This window comes from Pristis pectinata, chromosome 19, assembly GCF_009764475.1.
Source record: "Pristis pectinata isolate sPriPec2 chromosome 19, sPriPec2.1.pri, whole genome shotgun sequence".
NCBI lineage: Eukaryota > Metazoa > Chordata > Chondrichthyes > Rhinopristiformes > Pristidae > Pristis > Pristis pectinata.
This window is the reverse complement of record NC_067423.1, coordinates 41,771,711-41,791,785: the sequence shown is the minus strand read 5'-3', so window position 1 is coordinate 41,791,785 and position 20,075 is coordinate 41,771,711. Positions and strand designations below refer to the sequence as shown.

General features: G+C 43.8%; 1 protein-coding gene across 1 annotated transcript in view; it reads right to left on the bottom strand.

Moving 5' to 3' along the window:
- Nucleotides 1–558: 558 nt before the first annotated feature.
- vezt (vezatin, adherens junctions transmembrane protein) overlaps nucleotides 559–20,075 on the bottom strand; it is an 89,488-nt gene continuing 69,971 nt past the window's right edge. The window contains exons 10-12 of the mRNA XM_052034117.1: nucleotides 9,999–10,099; nucleotides 8,799–9,006; nucleotides 559–4,990 (exon numbers count right to left, since the gene is read on the bottom strand). Of these exons, the coding sequence (XP_051890077.1) occupies nucleotides 4,449–4,990; nucleotides 8,799–9,006; nucleotides 9,999–10,099 (851 nt within the window). The 3' untranslated portion in view covers nucleotides 559–4,448. The remainder of the gene's footprint in view (nucleotides 4,991–8,798; nucleotides 9,007–9,998; nucleotides 10,100–20,075) is intronic.

Sequence of the window (20,075 nt, the reverse complement as noted above, 5' to 3'; positions counted from 1 at the left end):
TGTGCTGCTCCATTGTGTTGTTCTTACATGACTTCTCAAAATGTACCAAACCTTAGGTTTCCTGCTCTTTTTGGCAATATTACACACCTTCTCCCTTAATATCCCTTTAACTTGTCAGCCACAATTGGACCACTCTTCTTGATGAGTGTTCATAATTATAGCCACAGTTTCCAGTCCCTCTTGGCTGACCATTTATGGTGTACTTATGTGACTGCCTCCTGGAACAACTGTTCAGGTAAGTTTCACCTACCCTGAGGGATTGCAGTTTCCACATCTCAGATTCAGCTCATCAGCTGAGCTGAAGTTCCTCAGTCTGCAGACACTTGCTTTAGAGGTGGTTGCAGTGAATCACAATGGATGCTGTCGACTTCCACATACTACAGCTGGAACACATCACCTGCCCATCTTAATTACTATTTTAAAAAAATTACACCATTGACCTTACCTTACCAAAGTCCACACTCACAGACCCTGCAATCAGTGGGCACTGCACAGTGTACTGAAAGAAATAAGTAGTGATTACACCCAACTGTGTATTAAATAGCAATCTTTATTTCCCTTCAACTTTCCTCTAGGATTAATTTGAGGCTACTTTGACTCTGACCTCCACAAAATTCTTGCAGTGCAAAGGGATTTACACAAAATCATTTACCACAACAATAATGAACATTTGCAGAGCATCCTGCAGGACATTAGAACGTCTCAAAGTGCTTTACAGTTCATGGGCAACTTCTGACGTACAATAAGCATTGTAATGAGGATAGCATTAATAAACTGACCCCAGCCTAATTTTGAGTGGTTAAGTAAATGTTGGCCAGGATACTAGTCTAAGTAGTGCTGTGGGATCTTCTAGATGCATCCTGAAGGCACCTTGGTTGAATGTCATCTGAAAGATGGCTATCCTGCTTTGCAGCAAGCCTGCTGTGTATGCTGGGCTGGATTTTGTACTCTTGCCTGTGAACTTGCCACCTTTCTGACTTGAAGGCAGAGGTGGCACTGGAGCAGACAATGAGATCACCGATTACCTTGGTTCAAGATGCTGCTCAGATAATTGAGCAGAAATTTACATCATGATCAGGAGTTTCAGTAAGTGAACCTGGGGGAGAGTGAAAAACAGGCGGGAGAATTCTCAGAAGCAGTGGGTAGGGAGAGGGTGTAGGAGTGAAGTTCACAGGAGAGAGGAATTGGCAGACAAGGACAGTTTTAGAAATGTGTCCATTGAGGACAGGGAGCCAGAAGTCGGTATGGATGGGGCTGTCAGACAAGCGCAATACTTCAGAGAGTTATGGAAATTGGGAGGACGTGAATAAATGACAGCAGTTAACAAAACCAGCAGAAAAAATCTCTCACCATTTCTGCAAACAATAACTTCACCATAGGCACAACCCTCCCCACCACTGAGAACATCTTCAGCAGGTGGCGCTTCAGGAAGGTGGCATCCATCACTAAGGACCCTCACCATCCGGGACATGCCCTCTTCTTGTTACCACCAACGGTGAGGAGGTACCGGAACCTGAAGATCTAAAGTCAACGATTCAGGAGCAGCTTCTTCCCCTCTGCCATCAGATTTCTGAACAGTCCATGACTGACTCATTATTCCTTTCTTTTTGCACTATTTATTTTGTAATTTATAGAAATAATGTCTTTGCACTGTACTGCTGCCGCAAAACAACAATTTCATGTCATTTAAGTCAGTGATAATAAATCTGATTCTGAGACATTTGAATGTATACCAGTGCCCACCAAGTCACTAATTTACCCATATCAGCTCAATATAGAACAAAATTTGAATGCTTCTATGGCCCTCACCACCAACCCACTCCTGCTTCCTCACTACACACACACACATATATATGAATGTACTTAGAGACATACTTTCCAATAGACTTCATTGGAGTATATTCAGGATTGATTTATTTTATGCCTGATGTCAAGTGAATATTAAGTTCAGTAGTGATACCTTTCCAAACACTGGTCATAATTCTTGGTTCAGTAGCCACCACATTATATGGATTGGAAGAGGGTGTGGGGAGGGGACACTCTGCTTAGTTATGGCTCCATACATCTCACTGTGTAATTCACTTTGACACCAGACTGACACGTTATGAAAACAATCTGCAATCTGCACAGCATTATATTCATTTTAACAAATCACGATGGGTCAGATGAGTTATCAAACCCTTTAAAACCCTAATATCTAAAGTTGGCCGAGGAGCATCTTTAATGATTAAAAGCCGTTTCAACTTTCATTAACCAATTTAGTTGGGGAGGGTGAATAAGTAGATATCACAAGTTAGAACTTTAAACAACACTGCATTCAGTGGGATTATAACCCCTTTTGAACAAACAGAAATCTGCAATTAAAGGTTAATTTATTAATCCACTCACTGGGAAAGCAGTTCCAAGCAGACTCCCCACGCAGCATTTAAGAAACATTCATCCACATAATTCTGAAGAACATTAGTGTTTGTGCTTTTGTATTGTGAGGAAAATTCTTAAGACTAGTTTAAAAGAGTACTTGACTGCAGCCACTGAATATGGATCAAAATAAAAATTTGATTTCACAACACAAGGGAGCACATTCTACGGAGAGTCGTGGAGAAATACAGCACACAAACAGGCTCCTCAACCCACTGAGTCCTCTCTGACCATCAACCACACCTTTACACTAATTCTACATTAATACCATTCTTCATTCCACCCACATTCTCATCAACTCCCCCAGATTCTACCACTCAGCTACACACCAGGAGTGGTCTACAGTGACCAATTAACTACCAACTTCTTTGGGGCATGGAAGGAAACTGGAGCACCCGGTGGAAACGTGAAGTGGGTAAACAACCCGAGTTCATTGAAACAAAAACAGTAAATGCTGCGAACGCTCAGTAGGTCAGGCAGCATCTGTGGAGAGAGAAACGAAAACCAAACTGGAAAGGCTGGTTATTTTAAAGATCAACAACCTGTAACGTTAACTTGATTCTTCTCCACAAATACAGCCTGATTTGCTGGGTAAATCCTGAAGTCTCTTTCGTTTCAAATTTCCAGCATGCAGTTTTATATCCCACAGTTCCAGCTGGTTTGTTTCCTCTCCTCTGACTTCATTCACCTCCTGTTAACACCTCCTCCAGCTGAGACGAGTCAATTAGTGACCTGGCGGGCACTAGTATACATTCAAATGTCTCTTAAAATAAGTTATTGTTTGCAGAAATGAAGAGAGAGGCTTGCACCGCTGGGTTTTGTTTTATCGCTGTCTTTTAAGCAATTAACAAGCCTTTGCACCCTCTCTTACTTGGAACATTATTTGCGTCAGTCTCGCTTGGTTTCCACGCTATCGCAGACATCTCCTCTGTTCTCCTCCCCAATCCCAGTCCACCCCCACCCCACAGCTCTTCACTGATACTTAAAACTTGTTTATTTTCTGACTATGACCTTTCAGAGCCAGGAATTGGCCCAATACGTTAGTTCTATTTCACTCTCTATGGATACTGCCTGACCTGTTGGGTATTTCCAGCATTTTCCGTATTGTTTCAGATTTCCAGCATCTGCAGTTTTTTTGTTTATCAAATTAGGTTTTTTGTAACTCATTTTATAAATAGTGGATTGTACCAGACACCCCTGAGCCAATGAATATCTAGGCCTTTGTGTTTAAAATCAATAAATGCAGATTGCTGACTCTGGAGGTTAATGGACTATTTATTTTGCAAAGGGTCAGATTCGCTGCCTCTGTGTTGGTGGGAAGAACAAGCGAGTGTAGTGACCTCATCTTCAACTTCATTCTTGGGCTGTAAAGCTCACCGGCCAGGACAGGGTTGGTGTGGAACTGGAGCTACAGGGAAGGGTAGCCATTTCCTTCCTTCATGGGAAATGGGATTTTGCGACTTTCACTGACGCCAGATTTTTATTTTCAAGGCTTTTAAATATCGAATTAAAACTTTCAAATTTGGAAGTGGGATTTAAACTTGCGCTTTTGGGTTATTAGTGTGGGAGTCTGGACACCTAGTCCAGTAACTATCGCACTAATTTTAGAGAAGTTTAGACACCAACTGATTGAATACGCTGCATTTCTTTCAATGGCCACATAATCAGCAACAATGGTGCAGCTTGGTAAGATAAGAGGCACTGAGTGTCAGTAGGCATTACGTAGGGTATTCAAGACTTTTACATTAGTCTGAAGGATTTCTCCCTGACCTCACCAGAATCCATGGCCCAAAGCCTTTGCACCAGACCCCAGTGCATTCAGGCACAAGAAATAATGGAAATGGCTGTGGGTGACATCAATCGTTGTTCCAATGGCAATGGAATTGTGTTCACACAGGGTTCACAATGAAAATTCACACCATAAGGAACAAGCACGTTGCTGCTGTTTTGTACTTTCTGCATCACATCATTCTGTCTTTAAAGTTATAAATAAATATCAGGTTATAATCATTGTTTACCAAGTACAGAGCTCAAATTTCAGTGTCTTCATTTCTAACATCACTGTGCCTCTCTCCTCCCTCATCCTCGCCCTCGTCATCATCGTCATCTCCAAAAGTCTGCTCTTGAAAGCTGGCAAAGGTGTGCGACCGAGCAACAGCTTGTGCTGCCAGAGCCGAGGTTAGGTGCAGGGAGGCTGGCCCGTGCCTCTCTGCCAGTCTCTGTCTTACAGCTGCCTGCTGCTGTTGGGGATACACCGACTGCAGATTTTCTTGTTTTTCTTTAGGGCTGTCCGTGGTGTCCGAGCAGCAATCTAAGCTGCCGTCTGCATTACTGACTCTGGTAACACCACTAAGGATGGTGCTTCCGCTGGTACTGTTCAAATGTACATCAGTGGATTCTGATCCCATCACTCTGCAGCATTCCTGGCCATCTGTGAAGGTACCTAGTTGACCGAGGTCCACCTCCTGCAAGTGCCCACCACAGCCTTGGTCATTTTCATCCATGTCCTCAGGTGCCACTGGCTCTCTCATTAACTGTGCCAGGTCCAGAGATGGAAGTGTTTTCAGGGCAGCTATAAAATAAATTTGAGATGTGACATGATTAAACTACAGTAAATAGATTAATTAAAAGATGGCACTTTATAATTATCTCATACTTGGTTATTTTATAACGTTAACCCCAGAGAATGCAGCTGTTTTATTCACCTGTGACAACTCTTTACTGGTGTTAATTACCGACATCCCTGCAGGGACACCCACAGAAAAGACAGCGGTAGGAAGAGGAATTAGATCCTGGCTTCCCAGAGTAGGTGTACGCAGGGCCCATCGATGATCCCCGTGTTTCAGAGCTGGGCTTCACCAGGCACATCACTGATTCCAGTCTTCAGAAGTGGGGGAACAACAGGGTCGTTACCGATCCCAGTGTTCCCGAGGCCGGGAACACCAGACCCGTTACCGATCCCGGTGTTCCTGAGGCAGGGAACACCAGACCCATTACCGATCCCGGTGTTCTCGAGGCAGGAAACACCAGACCCGTTACCGATTTTGGTGTTCCTGAGGCAGGGAACACCAGACCTGTTACCGATCCCGGTGTTCCTGAGGCAGGGAACACCAGACCCGTTACCGATCCCGGTGTTCTCGAGGCAGGAAACACCAGACCCGTTACCGATCCCGGTGTTCTCGAGGCAGGAAACACCAGACCCGTTACCGATTTTGGTGTTCCCGAGGCAGGCAACACCAGACCCATTACCGATCCCAGTGTTCCTGAGGCAGGGAACACCAGACCCATTAGCGATCTCAGTGTTCCCGAGGTAGGGAATACCAGACCTGTTACCGATACCGGTGTTCCCAGGCAGGGAACACCAGACCCATTACCATCCCAGTGTTCCCGAGGCAGGGAACACCAGACCCGTTACTGATCCCGGTGTTCCCGAGGCAGGGAACACCAGACCCGTTACCGATTTTGGTGTTCCCGAGGCAGGAAACACCGGGCCCATTACCAATCCCAGTGTTCCCGAGGCAGGGAACACCAGACCCATTACCGATCCCGGTGTTCCCGAGGTAGGAAACACGGACCCGTTACTGATCCGGGTGTTCTGGAACCATTGAGTCTGCTCTGTCTGTTTCCCTTTGGCCGGCGGCGATGACAAGCCCTCCCAGTCCCTCACTCACTGTGTGGAAACCACTTCTCAAATAGGTCTTGATACCATTGACAACATTTCCTTTCTTGGTGACTTTTTCCTCATTTTAACCCTTTATCTACTTGCCAGTCTAGCAGTCATTCTCCTGGTGCCTCCCCTTCCACTGACTCAGACAGGATGTTGATGGTTTAGCAGCCTACTGCAACAATATCTTCAACTTTCCATGGTGCAGGTTACCTACAGACCCACACTGTACACGACTTGCTGTACCTGAAATGAAAGTTGTCTGTTCTATTTGACATTGGGACATGGTGCCAATTTTGCTGCAATCCCCAACACAGCCACAACTACTGATAAAAGAGTGACCAATACGTCATTCACGTTTACTCTGAAGAGCTGGGGGAGTGGGACAGAAGCTGCAGCTGAATTCTGCAGGTAAGGACCAGACTCCCTCTACTGTCTGCCTGCTTCATAGCTCCCAAGAGATGCAAGTGCTCAGCATCAGGGAACAGCCTGGATACATCTGTCACTGGAACTAAATGCAACTTGAAAGAGTTCTGTTAAAGAGCTGTTACAGACATGGTGGGCTGTCAAACTACCAACCCTCTGCTCGTCTCTTCTCTAGATTTTACTCTTGTGTGTGAACTGAAGGGATTCCCAAATAAAGCTGATGCCGCAGAGGCAGGGGAGGTGATGTGTCCAGTTTTCCCTGAGATGGGGGAGTGGGAAAGCTTTTCTTCAAAGGGCTAGTTTAAAAAAGAATGCTGAGCTTTTATGCTTGTTTTGTAGTGGCCTTTAGAATTAACGGTCAGGTTTCAGGAACAGGTAAGTGGCAGGTACTGTGTTATATTTTCTATTTCTTCATACATTTATTTATTATCGTTTCACATGATGTCCGCTGTTACAGGAGGGCGTTTGGCTTATTGAGCCCACGCTATTGCCGGGATGCACTGCTTGGTGTGGCCCTGGGCTACATAAAGCCGCGTCAATGGCTGGGCTTTGAGGCAAGTTACTTGCCAAATGAGTGGCTGGAATGGAACGAGGAATTTCTTCTCTATATTGAGCTTATAACAGATAATCAAGAGCAAACAAAAGTGAAGATGCTGTTGTATCTGGTTGGTCACTGAAGCAGAGAGCTCTATCGGACAATCAGACCTTCTAATGGAAGGGGTTCTCAAAACTTTTGAGAATCACTGCAACACTCCATGCAATGAAACACTGGGCAGATGCAAGATTTCAGGACACGTCAAGCAAAAGGGGAGAAGGGCAGCATATCTGTGACCAAGCTGAAGGTGCCAGCTGCAAATTGTAACTTCAGGGACCGAGGCATTCATTAATCTGTGACAGGATTGTATGCCGAATTGAAGATGCAGAAGTGAGAGAAACAGACTTAGACTTGGCAAACTATGTCAAATTCTGCAGGGCAGAACTGTCCATAGCCAGAGCTGACGGGTTAGATAGGGGACAATACAATTCTGTCCTTAAAGATGAGCAGAAGCACAGAACAGCAGTGGCAAATCATGAATGGCAGAAGAAATGCCCAGGTTATGGAAGAGGATCCAAGCGCAACTTCTCCCTCTCAAAGTCTGAGAGGTTTTAAGAGCTTTAGATATCTCTGGTATTAAGATTTAAAAACTATTTACAAATTACTTTGACTTGGAGGCCAAAGATTGGCTCTGCAGTCAGCAGCAATAATGATGCACAGGTTGTCACCAGAATCTTTGGTTGTCCAGTCATTTCCTTCTGACATAGGAGGCTATTTGGACCATCGCGCCCACGTCAGTTCTCAGATCAGTCCCATCTGTCCCATTCCCTACTTATTTCCCTGTGCTCCACCCTCTGGCACATGCCCATCAACTCCCCCAATGATTCTCCTGCCCCCCCACTTACACTGGGGCTACTGTACAGCAGCCAATCAACTTAGCAGCACATTTGGGATGTGGGAGGAAACCAGAGCACCCAGGGGAAACCCACACAGTCACAGGGAGACGTGCAAACTCCACACAGACAGCACCAGAGATCAGGATTGAAGCTGGTCTCAGGAACTGTACAGCAGCGGTACTAACTGCTGCATCGAGTCACATAGCATAGAAACAGGCCCTTCGGACCTCCGAGTCAGTGTCGACCATCAATCACCCATTTACATTAATCCCGCAGTGATTCCAGTTTTATTATTCTCCCCACACTCTACCACTCACCTACATATTAGGGGCAACTTACAACCACCAATTGACCTACCAATTTGCACGTCTTTGCAATGTGGGAAACCAGAGCACCCAGGGGAAACCCATGCGTTCACAGGGAGAACCTGTTGAACTCCACACAGACAGCAGCGGATGTCAGGATTGAATCTGGGTCGCTGGCACTGAGAGACAGTGGTTCTACCAGCTATGCCACCAATGTGCTTCATATCAAAACATCCACTCTTAGGAAGTACTGCAGGCATAAGATATCTGCCGCTTTAAACCCCAGCGACTCAAACAAAATCCATTTAATGACAAAGGCTTGGCCCAGGCGACCTCCTTCCTCCATGTCACACCTACAACTTTAGCACCTCCCGACTATGCTTGGGTTTCCTGCCATGCTGACAATTCCTCCTCCTCCTGGGACTGATGTCAGCCCAAAACCAGTGCAGGGATCCATGAGAAAATCAAACTTTGCTGCCCAAAGCCAGCATTGAGATCCAGAAAAATGTCTACAGAAACTAAACTCACCTACCATACTTAATCCTGTGGCTCACCTTGGTCATTGAAAAGAAGTTGCTTCCACTTCTGCCTCTCCAATTCAGACGCCTTGAGTCCCAGCACACTCTTCAGTTCCTGAAGCACTCTCCTGGACTCCTCCCTCTCTCGCTTCTCCTTTTCTCGCTCTGCTGGCGACAAGCAGTTATAGACACCACTTCTGAAGTCTCCATCCGAGTCAGATTCTTCTACATAAGCCTCAAGTTCCTGCGCACAAAAGAAATCAAGGGAACCACCAATCTGCTGCATCTAAACAAGGTAATTTCAAATAGACCAGCAGAAGTATATATTCTGATTTCAAAGCTAATTTACTGTGTGATAAACATAAACAAACCTATTAGGTAAAAAAAAAAGTTGGCTTATGCTTACAATTGTACAACAGTACATTTAGAGAATTTTGATCACGCAAAATAGCAAGTTTAATCTGTTTTAAAATTTTCTCCGAATACGAGACGATGAGATTAACGTAGCTGGGCAAAAAGAGCCCGTTTCTGCACGGTAATGCTCTATGATAACAAAAGTTGTTGTCAGATTCCATGCTCAGATATGTTACTGTGAACTAACATTTCTGATGCCAATTTTTTTCATCCCTTCCTCTGGTTGGTTTCAAACCACTTTAACTTTCACCAGTTTTAAAAAGCTATATAAAAAAAACAGGGTAGAAGTTTAAGAGTTTGGACTGGCACACAACTTGCACTGCAAATTGACACAACTTTCAATCAGTAGGGAAAAGCTTTAGATTCATACAACTTGACAAGGGTGCCTTAAAGACTGATTGCCCTACCAACCTGACAACTGGTGGACAAAGAAATAGTACATTTCCAAATATTTTGTACTTAAATAGTGGAGTACAAGGAATACAATTTAGTTGTGTATCTGGCCAAGTTCCTGGGGAATGAGGTTTTAATCCTTTTTTTTTAAAAAAAGACTCCAACAAAAGCAAGAGATCAACATAGAATTTACAATATCACATTATCACTTTCATCTATTGTTGGATCTGAATAAAAAAAGCCATTTCCTAAAATTTCACATGATTATGAACAATAGCCAGGGATTTTCTCGGAGATGCTACAGCTCCATATTGGAACCACACCGGAAGTGCAACACAAATAGGATTTCCGGTGAACTCCTGATGTAGCAACTGCAGTGCAATGGGCCGCCTACCCTCAGGAAATGAGGCAGTGTAAACATGTTCTTACCTGCTCTTCTGGGACTGGATCCTGATCTTTGATCTTTATAACAGTTTTCTCTGAGGGTTTCAAGGCTGGAAGCAAGTCATTGCCCAGTGCCTCTGGTCCATCTGCAATGCCAAAAGAACAGTTGTGGGAAAAAAAAATGAAACTCTACATTTCACCAGCAGCTGGATGTGTAGAAGATGAAACCAGACAAAGTTTCAGTCTGTACACTTCCACATTCCCATACTTCTGATAATTTGGTGATGCCTCCGGCAGCATTAGCTCAACAGCAAACAGCTAGTTGTACATCTGAAGAGGAGGAGTCACTTGGTTCCTGAAGCCTGCATGGGCATTCAATAACATTACAACCACAACTCTACATTCCTGACTATCCCCAGTAACCTTTTGCCCCCTTACTTATCAAGACTCTACCAAGCCCTACCTTGAAAACATTCCAAGACCCTGCTTCTTTGTGGAGTTCCAAAGACTCACAACCCTCTGAAAGAAAATGATGTCACCTCATCGCCATCTTGAATGAGCAACCTTTCATTTTAAACAGTGATTCCCCCAGTGTTAGATTCACCCACAGGAGGAAACATTCTCCCCACATCCACCCCGTCAAGACCCTTCAGAATCTTTTAGGTTTCAATCAAATCACCTCTCACTCTTCTAAACTCCAGCATATACAAATCTAGCCTGTCCAACCTTTCCTCATTCCAGGTACTAGTGTGACAAATTTTCTCTGATCTCCAATAAAGTTACATCCTTCCTTATACAAGGAAACCAATATTGTACACACTGGTGCAGATGCGGCCTTACCAGTGCCTATATAACTGAAATATAACCTCCCTACTTCTGCATTCAAATCCCCTCCCAATAAACAGCAACGCAGTTAGCTTTCCTAATTACTTGTGGTGCCTGTATATTTCTAAGGCCCTTCTGTAATCTCCCACCATTTAGATAATGTTTTTGAAATTTTCCTCCCAAAATGGACAGCTTCACATTTTTCCAGATTCTATTCCACGTGCCAGATCTTTGCCCACCACTCATGTAACTTATCTATGTCCCCTTGTGTCCTCTTCACAATTTGCCTGCTTATCTTGGTGTTATCAGCAAATTTAGCAACGTTGCTTTCAAGCAAGTCTTTCTGCACAATTGTAAAAAAAAAATCAGGACCCCAGCATACCACTTGTTACATCTTGCCAACCCTAAATAGACCCAATAATCCCTAAACTGTTTGCTGCTATTCTACAGACACCATGATGGCAACGTACAATGCAGAAATCTAGATCTGGTATTCAGTGTAAAACAAAAACTTATGTATTTACAATTATATGTCTACACTTTCTTTCATGCTATTCACACAAGGCAATAAAGTTCCAAGATCAAATGTGACTCTCCTAGATTTTTAATTATTTGTCATATATGCATCAAATGGACAGTTTAATACATAAAGTGGACTACACAGAAGGCGATACTGAACTGATCTTATAGTCCAGTTTACTTTTAGTGGACACTAAAAGTTGAGTAAGGATGAAACAAAGCCTAGAATTCTTGCAGGGGAAATACTTAGTTTATATTACACTACCCTTGTTGTTAATAGACTTGGGCAAAAAGACACACATTTACCGATAAATATTCCATTTAGCATTCTAAAAGCAATATAGTTTTATAGTTTAAAGATATCTCAAAGTGTGAGCGTTATAAGACCAACATCTGTTGTCTGCAGTTAATTGCCCTGAGAGTGGTGATCCAACTTAAGTATCTTCTGTTAGTTGTACAGGGGGTCCCTGTAACCCAGGGACCCCCTGTACAACTAACAAGATATTTAAGGGTTCCGTTCCTGAGAACTATCTGTAAACTGAGTTTTCCCTAAGTTGGAAACAAACAATTTCCCCGGGAATAGTAATCTTTAACCTAAACAGCCCTTAGGGACCGATTTGCAAAGAGCAGACTGGGGAAATCTAGGATTTACAGGAGTTGTTACCAGCAAGTGAACCATGATTAATGTTTGTCTGAATGCAGCCCAGGTTGAGTAAAAGGGAGCTGATCTGCTAATCAGCGAGAAAACTACCAGTGGTTTAATAAAAGAAAGTGTGCGCTAACGAGAGGTGGCTCGGGGTTTGTAACGTTTGATCTTACCCGAAAGAGAGTTTCGAGAAGGCATTGGCTTTTTCTGTGGTGATTTCTGCATAATTTCCTGGTGAAGAGGTTTGAGTCCTGTACCCTAGAGCAGAGTCTGGGAGAGTTTACACGAAGTTGCTTTCTGTAAGTCAGGTCTTCTGTAACCTGGGGACCCTTGTATTTGTTCACCTGGGTAATTTCCACCTGACAGGCTTTCTGTAGTTCCCACACCCACACAATAGACAAGACTGATCAATTTTTGTACTTTCAATATCTCTAAAGTGTCTGAACTATAGCTGGCACCAATCCAGGAAGGATCGCAAGCAGAATTTGCAAATTTGCCACTTCATGAGCAGAAGTCAGACCCAAGCAAAGCAGGATTGTTAATTAGAATGTGGATATGATTGCTGCTTCATGTAGCAAATCTCAACAGCACTTCTAGTTGTCCATTATCTTCCAGCACAGACTGAGTACATATCTTTCTTACAGTTTCCTTTGTACTGTATTTTTATTGTTCATTTCCTTAAAGGACTTACAAATAGGGAATGTCTGATGAAAATGGGTGACCTTTCCCCTCTAGGTCTTGGGTTCAAATTCAGCCCAGACTCTTGGGGATTAAGGTCTTTCCTCCCTTAAACAGTAAAGATTTTAAAAGAACTCAGGACAGCTTGGCCTTGGCGCAGAATTTGCCACCAGGCTATTAGGTATAGATTGGGAAAACCAAACTAACGATCAGCAATAATAGTGTAGGTGAGGAATTTGTGGAATACATTTCATGGTGGCTTTTTGGAGCAATAGGGGGAGAAACCGACCAGAGAGGGAACTATCCTGGACTAAAGAGAAAGGATTAGTGAATAATCCAGTTGGGTGGTATCTCCTGCGTAACAGCCATTAGAACATGACAGAATTCTTCATTAAGATGGAGAGTGAAAGGGTAGATTCTGGGACTAGGCTCCTGAATCTAAATAAAGGAACCAATGAGGTGTGAGTTGGCCATGATAGGCAGGGGAACATTACTTAAAGGACTGACAGTGGAGAGCAACGGCAAATATTTAAAGGATGCATGGATAAATGACAACAATTGTTCATTCCTGTCTGGAATAAAAACAAAACAGGAGATATGGCTCAACAATGGATTTCAAAAGAAATTATGGAGAGTGTTAGACCAAAGAAGAGAAATATAAAAGACTGGAAAAGGGAGCAAACATGAGATTTGGGAGAAGTTTAGAATTCAAAGGGATTGACTAGGAAGGGGAAAATAGAGTTAGCTTGCAGAGGACATGAAAAATGACTGCAAAAGCTTCTACAGGTGTGTGAAGTGAAAAAGATTAGTGAGGACCAAAATAGGTCCCTTACAATCAGATAAAAGAGGAACATATAATGGGGAACTAATTAAATAAAGTAGGGATGCAGGATCAGGTGATGTGTTGTAGCTGCATGATGTGGGAGCTGGTGGACCCCACTGTGGTTCCTGGTGACCACATCTGCAGCAAAGGTTGGTTGTTCAAGGAACTCGGGCTCAAAGTTGATGATCTGGAATCTGAGCTTCAAACACTGCGACGCGTTAGGGAGGGGGAGAGTTACCTGGGCGCTGTGTTTCAGAAGGCAGTCACACCCATTAGATTAACTACTTCAAATTCGGTCTGTGGTCAAGGACAAGAGGGTGTGACTGTGAGTGAGGCAGGTAGGGGGATCCAAGAGGTAGTGCTAGAGGAGCCTCTGTCCTTGAGCTTGTCCAGCAGGTCTGAGATTCTTGCTCCCTGTGCGGATGAGAGTGGGGGCTGTCGGAAGGATGGGCAACCAAACCATGACACCGTGGTTCAGGGAGCAATTCAAGAGGGGGCAGAGAAGAGAAATGTATTTGTATTTGGGGATAGTATAGTCAGGGGAATAGGCACAATTCTCTGTCGTAAGGATCGAGAGTCCTGAAGGCTGTGTTGCCTGCCTGGTGCCCGAGTTCGGGACATCTCATCTGACCTGCAGAGGAATTTGGAATGGGAGGGGAAAGATCCAGTTGTTGTGGTCCATGTGAGTACCAGTGACGCAGGTAGAACAAGTTCTGCTGAGGGAATTTGAACAGCTAGGGACTAAATTAAAAAGCAGAACCAAAAAGGCGATAATCTCTGGATTGCTACCTGAGAAATTGGAACCAGTACTGGGGAAGGACAGAGCTGTTCCGATGGGGCGGGCTCCACCTGAACCATGCTGGGACCAGGGTCCTGGCAAATCACATGATTAAGCTGTAGGCAGGGCTTTAAACTAAATAGTAGGGAGATGGGTTCAACAGATTAGAAACGTATGGATAAAGTAAAAGAGGAGAGTGCAGGAGGTCACTGAAGTCTCCAGAATAAAGAATAAGACAAAAAGTTTAGAAAGGGATAAGAATTTAACTTCAGGCAACATGGAGACAAATTTGTGAAGAAAGGTGGTGAATACAGGACTGAAGGTGTTTTATTTGAAAGCACACAGTATATGAAATAAGGTGGATGAGCCTATAACGCAGTTAGAAATTGGCAGGTATGACGTCGTGGGCATCAGAGTCGTGGTTGAAAGAAGATCACAGCTGGGAGCTAAACATCCAAGGATACTCATCCTATCGAAATGACAGGCAGGTGGGCAGAGGGGGTGGGGTAGCTCTGTTGGTGAAAAATGAAATCAAATCCTTAGCAAGAAAGGGACATAGGATCTGATGATGTAGAATCCTTGTGTGTTGAGTTAAGAAACTGCAAGAAACTCCAAATAGTAGCCAGGACGTGGGGTACAAACTACAACAGCAGATAGAAAAGATGTGTAAAAAGGGCAATGTTACGGTTGTCATGGGGGATTTCAATATGCAGGTAGATTGGAAAGATCAGGTTGGTACTGGATCCCAAGAGAAGGAATTTGGAGAACGCCTATGAGGTGGCTTTTTAGAGCAGCTTGTGGTCGAGCCCACTGGGGAAAAGGCAATTCTGGATTTGGTATTGTGCAATGAACCAGATTTGATTGGGGAGCTTAAGATAAAGGAACCCTTAGGAGGCAGTGATCATAATATGATAGAATTCACACTGCAGTTCGAGAAGGACACGCTAAAATCAGATGTATCAGTATTACAGTTGAGTAAAGGCAACTTCAGAGGCATGAGAGAGGAGCTGGCCAAAGTTGACTGGAAGGGGACCCTAGCAGGGATGACGGCAGAGCAGCAATAGCAGGAGTTTCTGGGAGTAGTTCGGAAGATGCAGGATCAGTTCATCCCAAAGAAGCAGCAGCATTCTAAAGGGAGGATGAGGCAACCGTGGCTGACGAGGGAAGTCAAAGACAGCACAAAAGCAAAAGAGAGGGTAAACAACATTGCAAAAGTTAGTGGGAAGCTAGAGGATTGGGAAGCTTTTAAAAACCAACAGAAGGCAACTAAAAAAGCAATAAGGGGAGAAAAGATGAACTATGAAGGTAAGCTAGCCAATAATATAAAAGAGGATACCAAAAGTTTTTTCAGATATATAAAGATTAAAAGAGAGGCAAGAGTGGACATTGGACTGCTGGAAAATGACACTGGAAAGGTAGTAATGGAGAACAAAGAAATGGCGGATGAACTGAGTAAGTGTTTTGCATCAGTCATCACTGTGGAAGACACCAGCAACGCGCCAGAAATTCGAGAGAGTCAAGGGGCAGAAGTGAGTGTAGTCGCTATTACTAGAGAGAAGGTGCTTGGGAAACTGAAAGGTCTGAAGGTAGACAAGTCACCTGGACCGGATGGACTAACCCCAAGGTTCTGAATGAGGGAGCCGAAGAGATTGTGGAGGCATTAGTGGTGATCTTCCAAGAATCACTACAGCCAAGAATGGTTCAGGAGAACTGGAAAATCGCAAATGTCACTCCACTCTTTAAGAAGGAAGGGAGGCAAAAGACAGGAAATTATAGGCTGGTTAGCCTGACTTCAGTGGTTGCTAAGATGTTAAGAGTCCATTACTAGGGATGAGGATTCGGGGTACTTGGAAGCTCATGATGAAATAGGCTGAAGTCAGCATGGTTTCCTTAAGGGGAGATCTTGCCTGACAAATCTGTTGGAATTATTTGAGGAAGTAACAGGCAGGATAGACAAAGGAGAGTCAGTGGATGTTGTTTACTTGGATTTTCAGAAGGCTTTTGACAAGGTGCCACACATGAGGCTGCTAAACAAGACAGGAACCCATGGTATTACAGGATAGGTACTAGTATGGATAGAAGATTAGCTGACTGGTAGGAGGCAGGGAGTGGGAATAAAGGGGGCCTTTTCTGGCTGGCTGCCAGTGAATAATGGTGTTCTGCAGGGGTCAGTGTTGGGTCCATTACTTTTCATGTTGTATGTTAATGACCTGGATGACGGAATTGACGGCTTTGTGGCCAGGTTTGCGGATGATACAAAGATAGTGTTGAGGGGCAGGTAGTGTTGAAGCAGGGAGTCTGCAGAAGGACTTGGACAGGTTGTGAGAATGGGCAAAGAAGTGGCCGATGGAATACAGCATAGGGAAGTGAATGGTCATGCACTTTGGTAGAAGGAAAAAAGGCATAGACTATTTTCTAAACGGGGAGCAAATTCAGAAATCGGAGGTGCAAAGGGACTTGGGAGTCCTAGTGCAGGATTCCCTAAAGGTTAACTTGCAGGTTGAGTCTGTAATAAAAAAGGCAAATGCAATGTCAACATTCATTTAAAGAGGACTAGAATATAAAAACAAAGATGTAATGTTGAGGCTTTATGAGGCATTGCTCAGACCACATTTGGATTATTGTGAGCAGCTTTGGGCCCCATATCTAAGGAAGGATGTGCTGGCATTGGAGAAAGTCCAGAGGAGGTTTACAAGAATGATCCAGGGAATGAAAGGGTTAATGTATGAGGAGCGTTTGATGGCTCTGGGCCTGTACTCGCTGGAGTTTAGAAGGATGAGGGGGAATCTCATTGAAACCTACCAAATATTGAAAGGCCTGGATAAGTCTGAGACCGGAGGGCACAGCCCCAGAATAGAAGGCCACCCCTTTAAAACAGAGATGAGGAGGAATTTCTTTAGCCAGAGGATGGTGAATCTGTGGAATTCATTGCCACAGACAGCTGTGGGGGGTATATTTAAAGCAGAGGTTGATAGGTTCTTGATCAGTAAGGGCGTCAAAGGTTACGGGGAGAAGGCAGGAGAATGGGATTGAGAGGGAAAAATAAATCAGCCATGATTGAATGGCGGAGCAGACTCGAAGGGCCGAATGGCCTAATTCTGCTCCTGCGTCTTATGGTCTTACGGGAAACAAAAAGTGACAGACCAATTTAATGTGGACTTTGGTTCTGTCTTCACAAAGGAGGACACAGATAATCTGTCAGGAATGTCAGGCAACCTAGTATCTAGTGAGAATGAGGATATCAGTATTAGCAGGCAAATGGTTTTAGAGAAACTGAAGGGATTAAAGACTGATAAATCCCCAGGATCTGATAGTCTGTATCCCAAAGTACTTAAGGAAACGGCCCTGGAAGCAGTGGTTGTATTTCAGCTCCAGAACAGCTCCAATGGGTTGGAGAGTAGCCCCAATATTTTAAAAAGTAGGTAGAGAGACGACAGGGAAGTGTAGACCAGTTAGCCTGACAGCAGAGGTGGGGAAATTGCCAGAGCTCATTATAAAAGATGCAATAGCAGATAACTTGGAGAAGAGGGATAGGATTGGACAAATTCAGGGGGATTCCTGAAAGGGAAATCATGCTTGAAGATCTGCTGGAATTTATTGAGGATGTAACTAGCAGAATAGATGAGGAAGAACTGGTGATGTGGTGTATTTGGACTTTCAGAAATTTAGTGTGCAAAATTAACGCATGTGGGATTCAGGGATATGGAAAGAGAACTGACTGGGCAATAGGAAACAAAGAGTAAGAATAAGTAAGTCATTTTCCAAGGGCAGGCACTGACGTGGGGTACCGCAGGGATCAGTACTGGGACCCCAATGTTTATGATATATAGTAATAATTTGGATGAGGGAATTAAATACAACATCTCCAAGCTGGGTGGGAGGGTGAACTTTGAGAAGGCTGCAGAGAAGCTCCAGGTTGATTTGGACAGGTAGAGGGAGTGATCAGATACATGGCAGGTGCACCATAATGTGGATAAATGGGAGGTTGTCCACTCTGAAAGCAATAACAAGGTGGCAGATCATTATCTGAATGATGATATATTGGGGAAGGGGGAGGTGCAATGAGACTTGCATGTCCTTGAGCAGCAGTTGCTGAAGGCAAGCATTCAGATGCAGCATGGGAATAAAGTGGCAAATGGTACGTTGACCTTCATAGCAAGAGGATTTGGGTATAGAAACAGGCATCCTCCAACCCCACAGAATCTTGGTGAGACAAGACCTTGAGTATTGTGCAGTTTTGGTCTCTGTATCCGAGGAAGGATTTTCTCACTATGGAGGGAGTTCAGCAAAGGTTCACCAGACTGATTCCTGGGATGGCAGGACTGATGAATGAAGAGAGATTGGATCAATTAAGCTGATATTCACCAGAGTTTAGAAGAGTGAGAGGGGATCATAGAAACCCACAAAATCCCAACAGGACTGGACAAACTAAATGCAGGAATGATGTCTTGATAACGGGCAATTCAAGGTCCAGGGGTCATAGTCTCAGGATAAGGGATAATCCATTTAAGACTTGAGATGAGGAGAAATTTCTTCATGCAGAGAGTGGTGAACCTGTGGCATTCTTTACCAGAGTAAGCAGTTGGAGCCAAATCATTAGATATATTCAATAAGGAGTTAGATATTATTCTTGGACTAGAAGGATCAAGAGATATGGAGACAGCTAGACCAGGGAGCTGAATTTGGACAATGAGCCATGATTATATTGTATGATGGGGCATACTTGGGGACGAATGGCTCCTACCCCTATTTTCTATGTTTCTATGCACTACGAGAACCTGTAATTGCTGATAGACCTACCTTCTGGGACTAATGCTGGGGCATCATTTAAAAACTTCTGAAGGACAACCTAACCTTCCTCTCAGTGCTGCATGACTAAATTGGACTTTAAAGCAAGTCTTTCATTTCTCCAACACTGACACCTCTCGTCAATAGGAGTGTGCAAATCTCCCAAAATAATTACTGTTATTTCAGGATTTCGAAGAGCTGCATCCAAAATATTTTTTCCAAAAGACTTTTGCAAATTGGCCGGTCAGTAAATCCCGCAAGTATCTTAACTTAATCTATGGCAGCAGAACATTAAATCATAGGTTTACACTCATAGAAGGGTGGCAGTTGGTATGTCGGTCTCACAGCTCGTGACCTGGGTTCAACCCTGACCTCAGGTACTGTTTGTGTGGAGTTTGCATGTTCTCCCTGTGACTGCACGACTCTCTACTGGGCTTCCTCTCACGTCCCAAGTAGGCTAACTGACGACTCTAAAAATTATCCGCAGGATAGGTGGGTGGGAGGAGAACTAGGGCAGATGATGGGTAAATGAGTCAATAGGTTAAAGGAGATAAGTGGGGAATAGGACTGAAGGAAATGCTCAGAGCTGGCATAGAATTGAACCTTCTATCTCATAAGAAAATATGAATAATATAAAGGAACATTTAGGACTGTTATCGGGAAGTATTTCAGAGTGGTCAACACATGGATGGAGTTCCAAACAGACGAATAGAGTGGAACTCTTAGAATCATTTAGGACCCACTGAGATATTGGCACAATGGAAGAGTTACAGTATTACAGGACAATTAACTTATTTTGAGTGGCTGATCCTTAATTGGACTCTGCGGTGTCTTAGCAAGCCACACAGCTGAATGAAGCAATTCAAGAAGAAAAACTCACCACCATCTGCTCTGGATATCAAAGGATAAACATTAAATGCTGGTCTTGCCAAAAATACATTTATAAAATCCACCTCTATCTATGCAATATGGCATATTTCCCTAAACCATCAGTTAATTAAAAACTATTCTTTTTTCTGTCATGAAGGTCTGTGGAGGAAAGAATCAAAGAAAAACTATTCACAC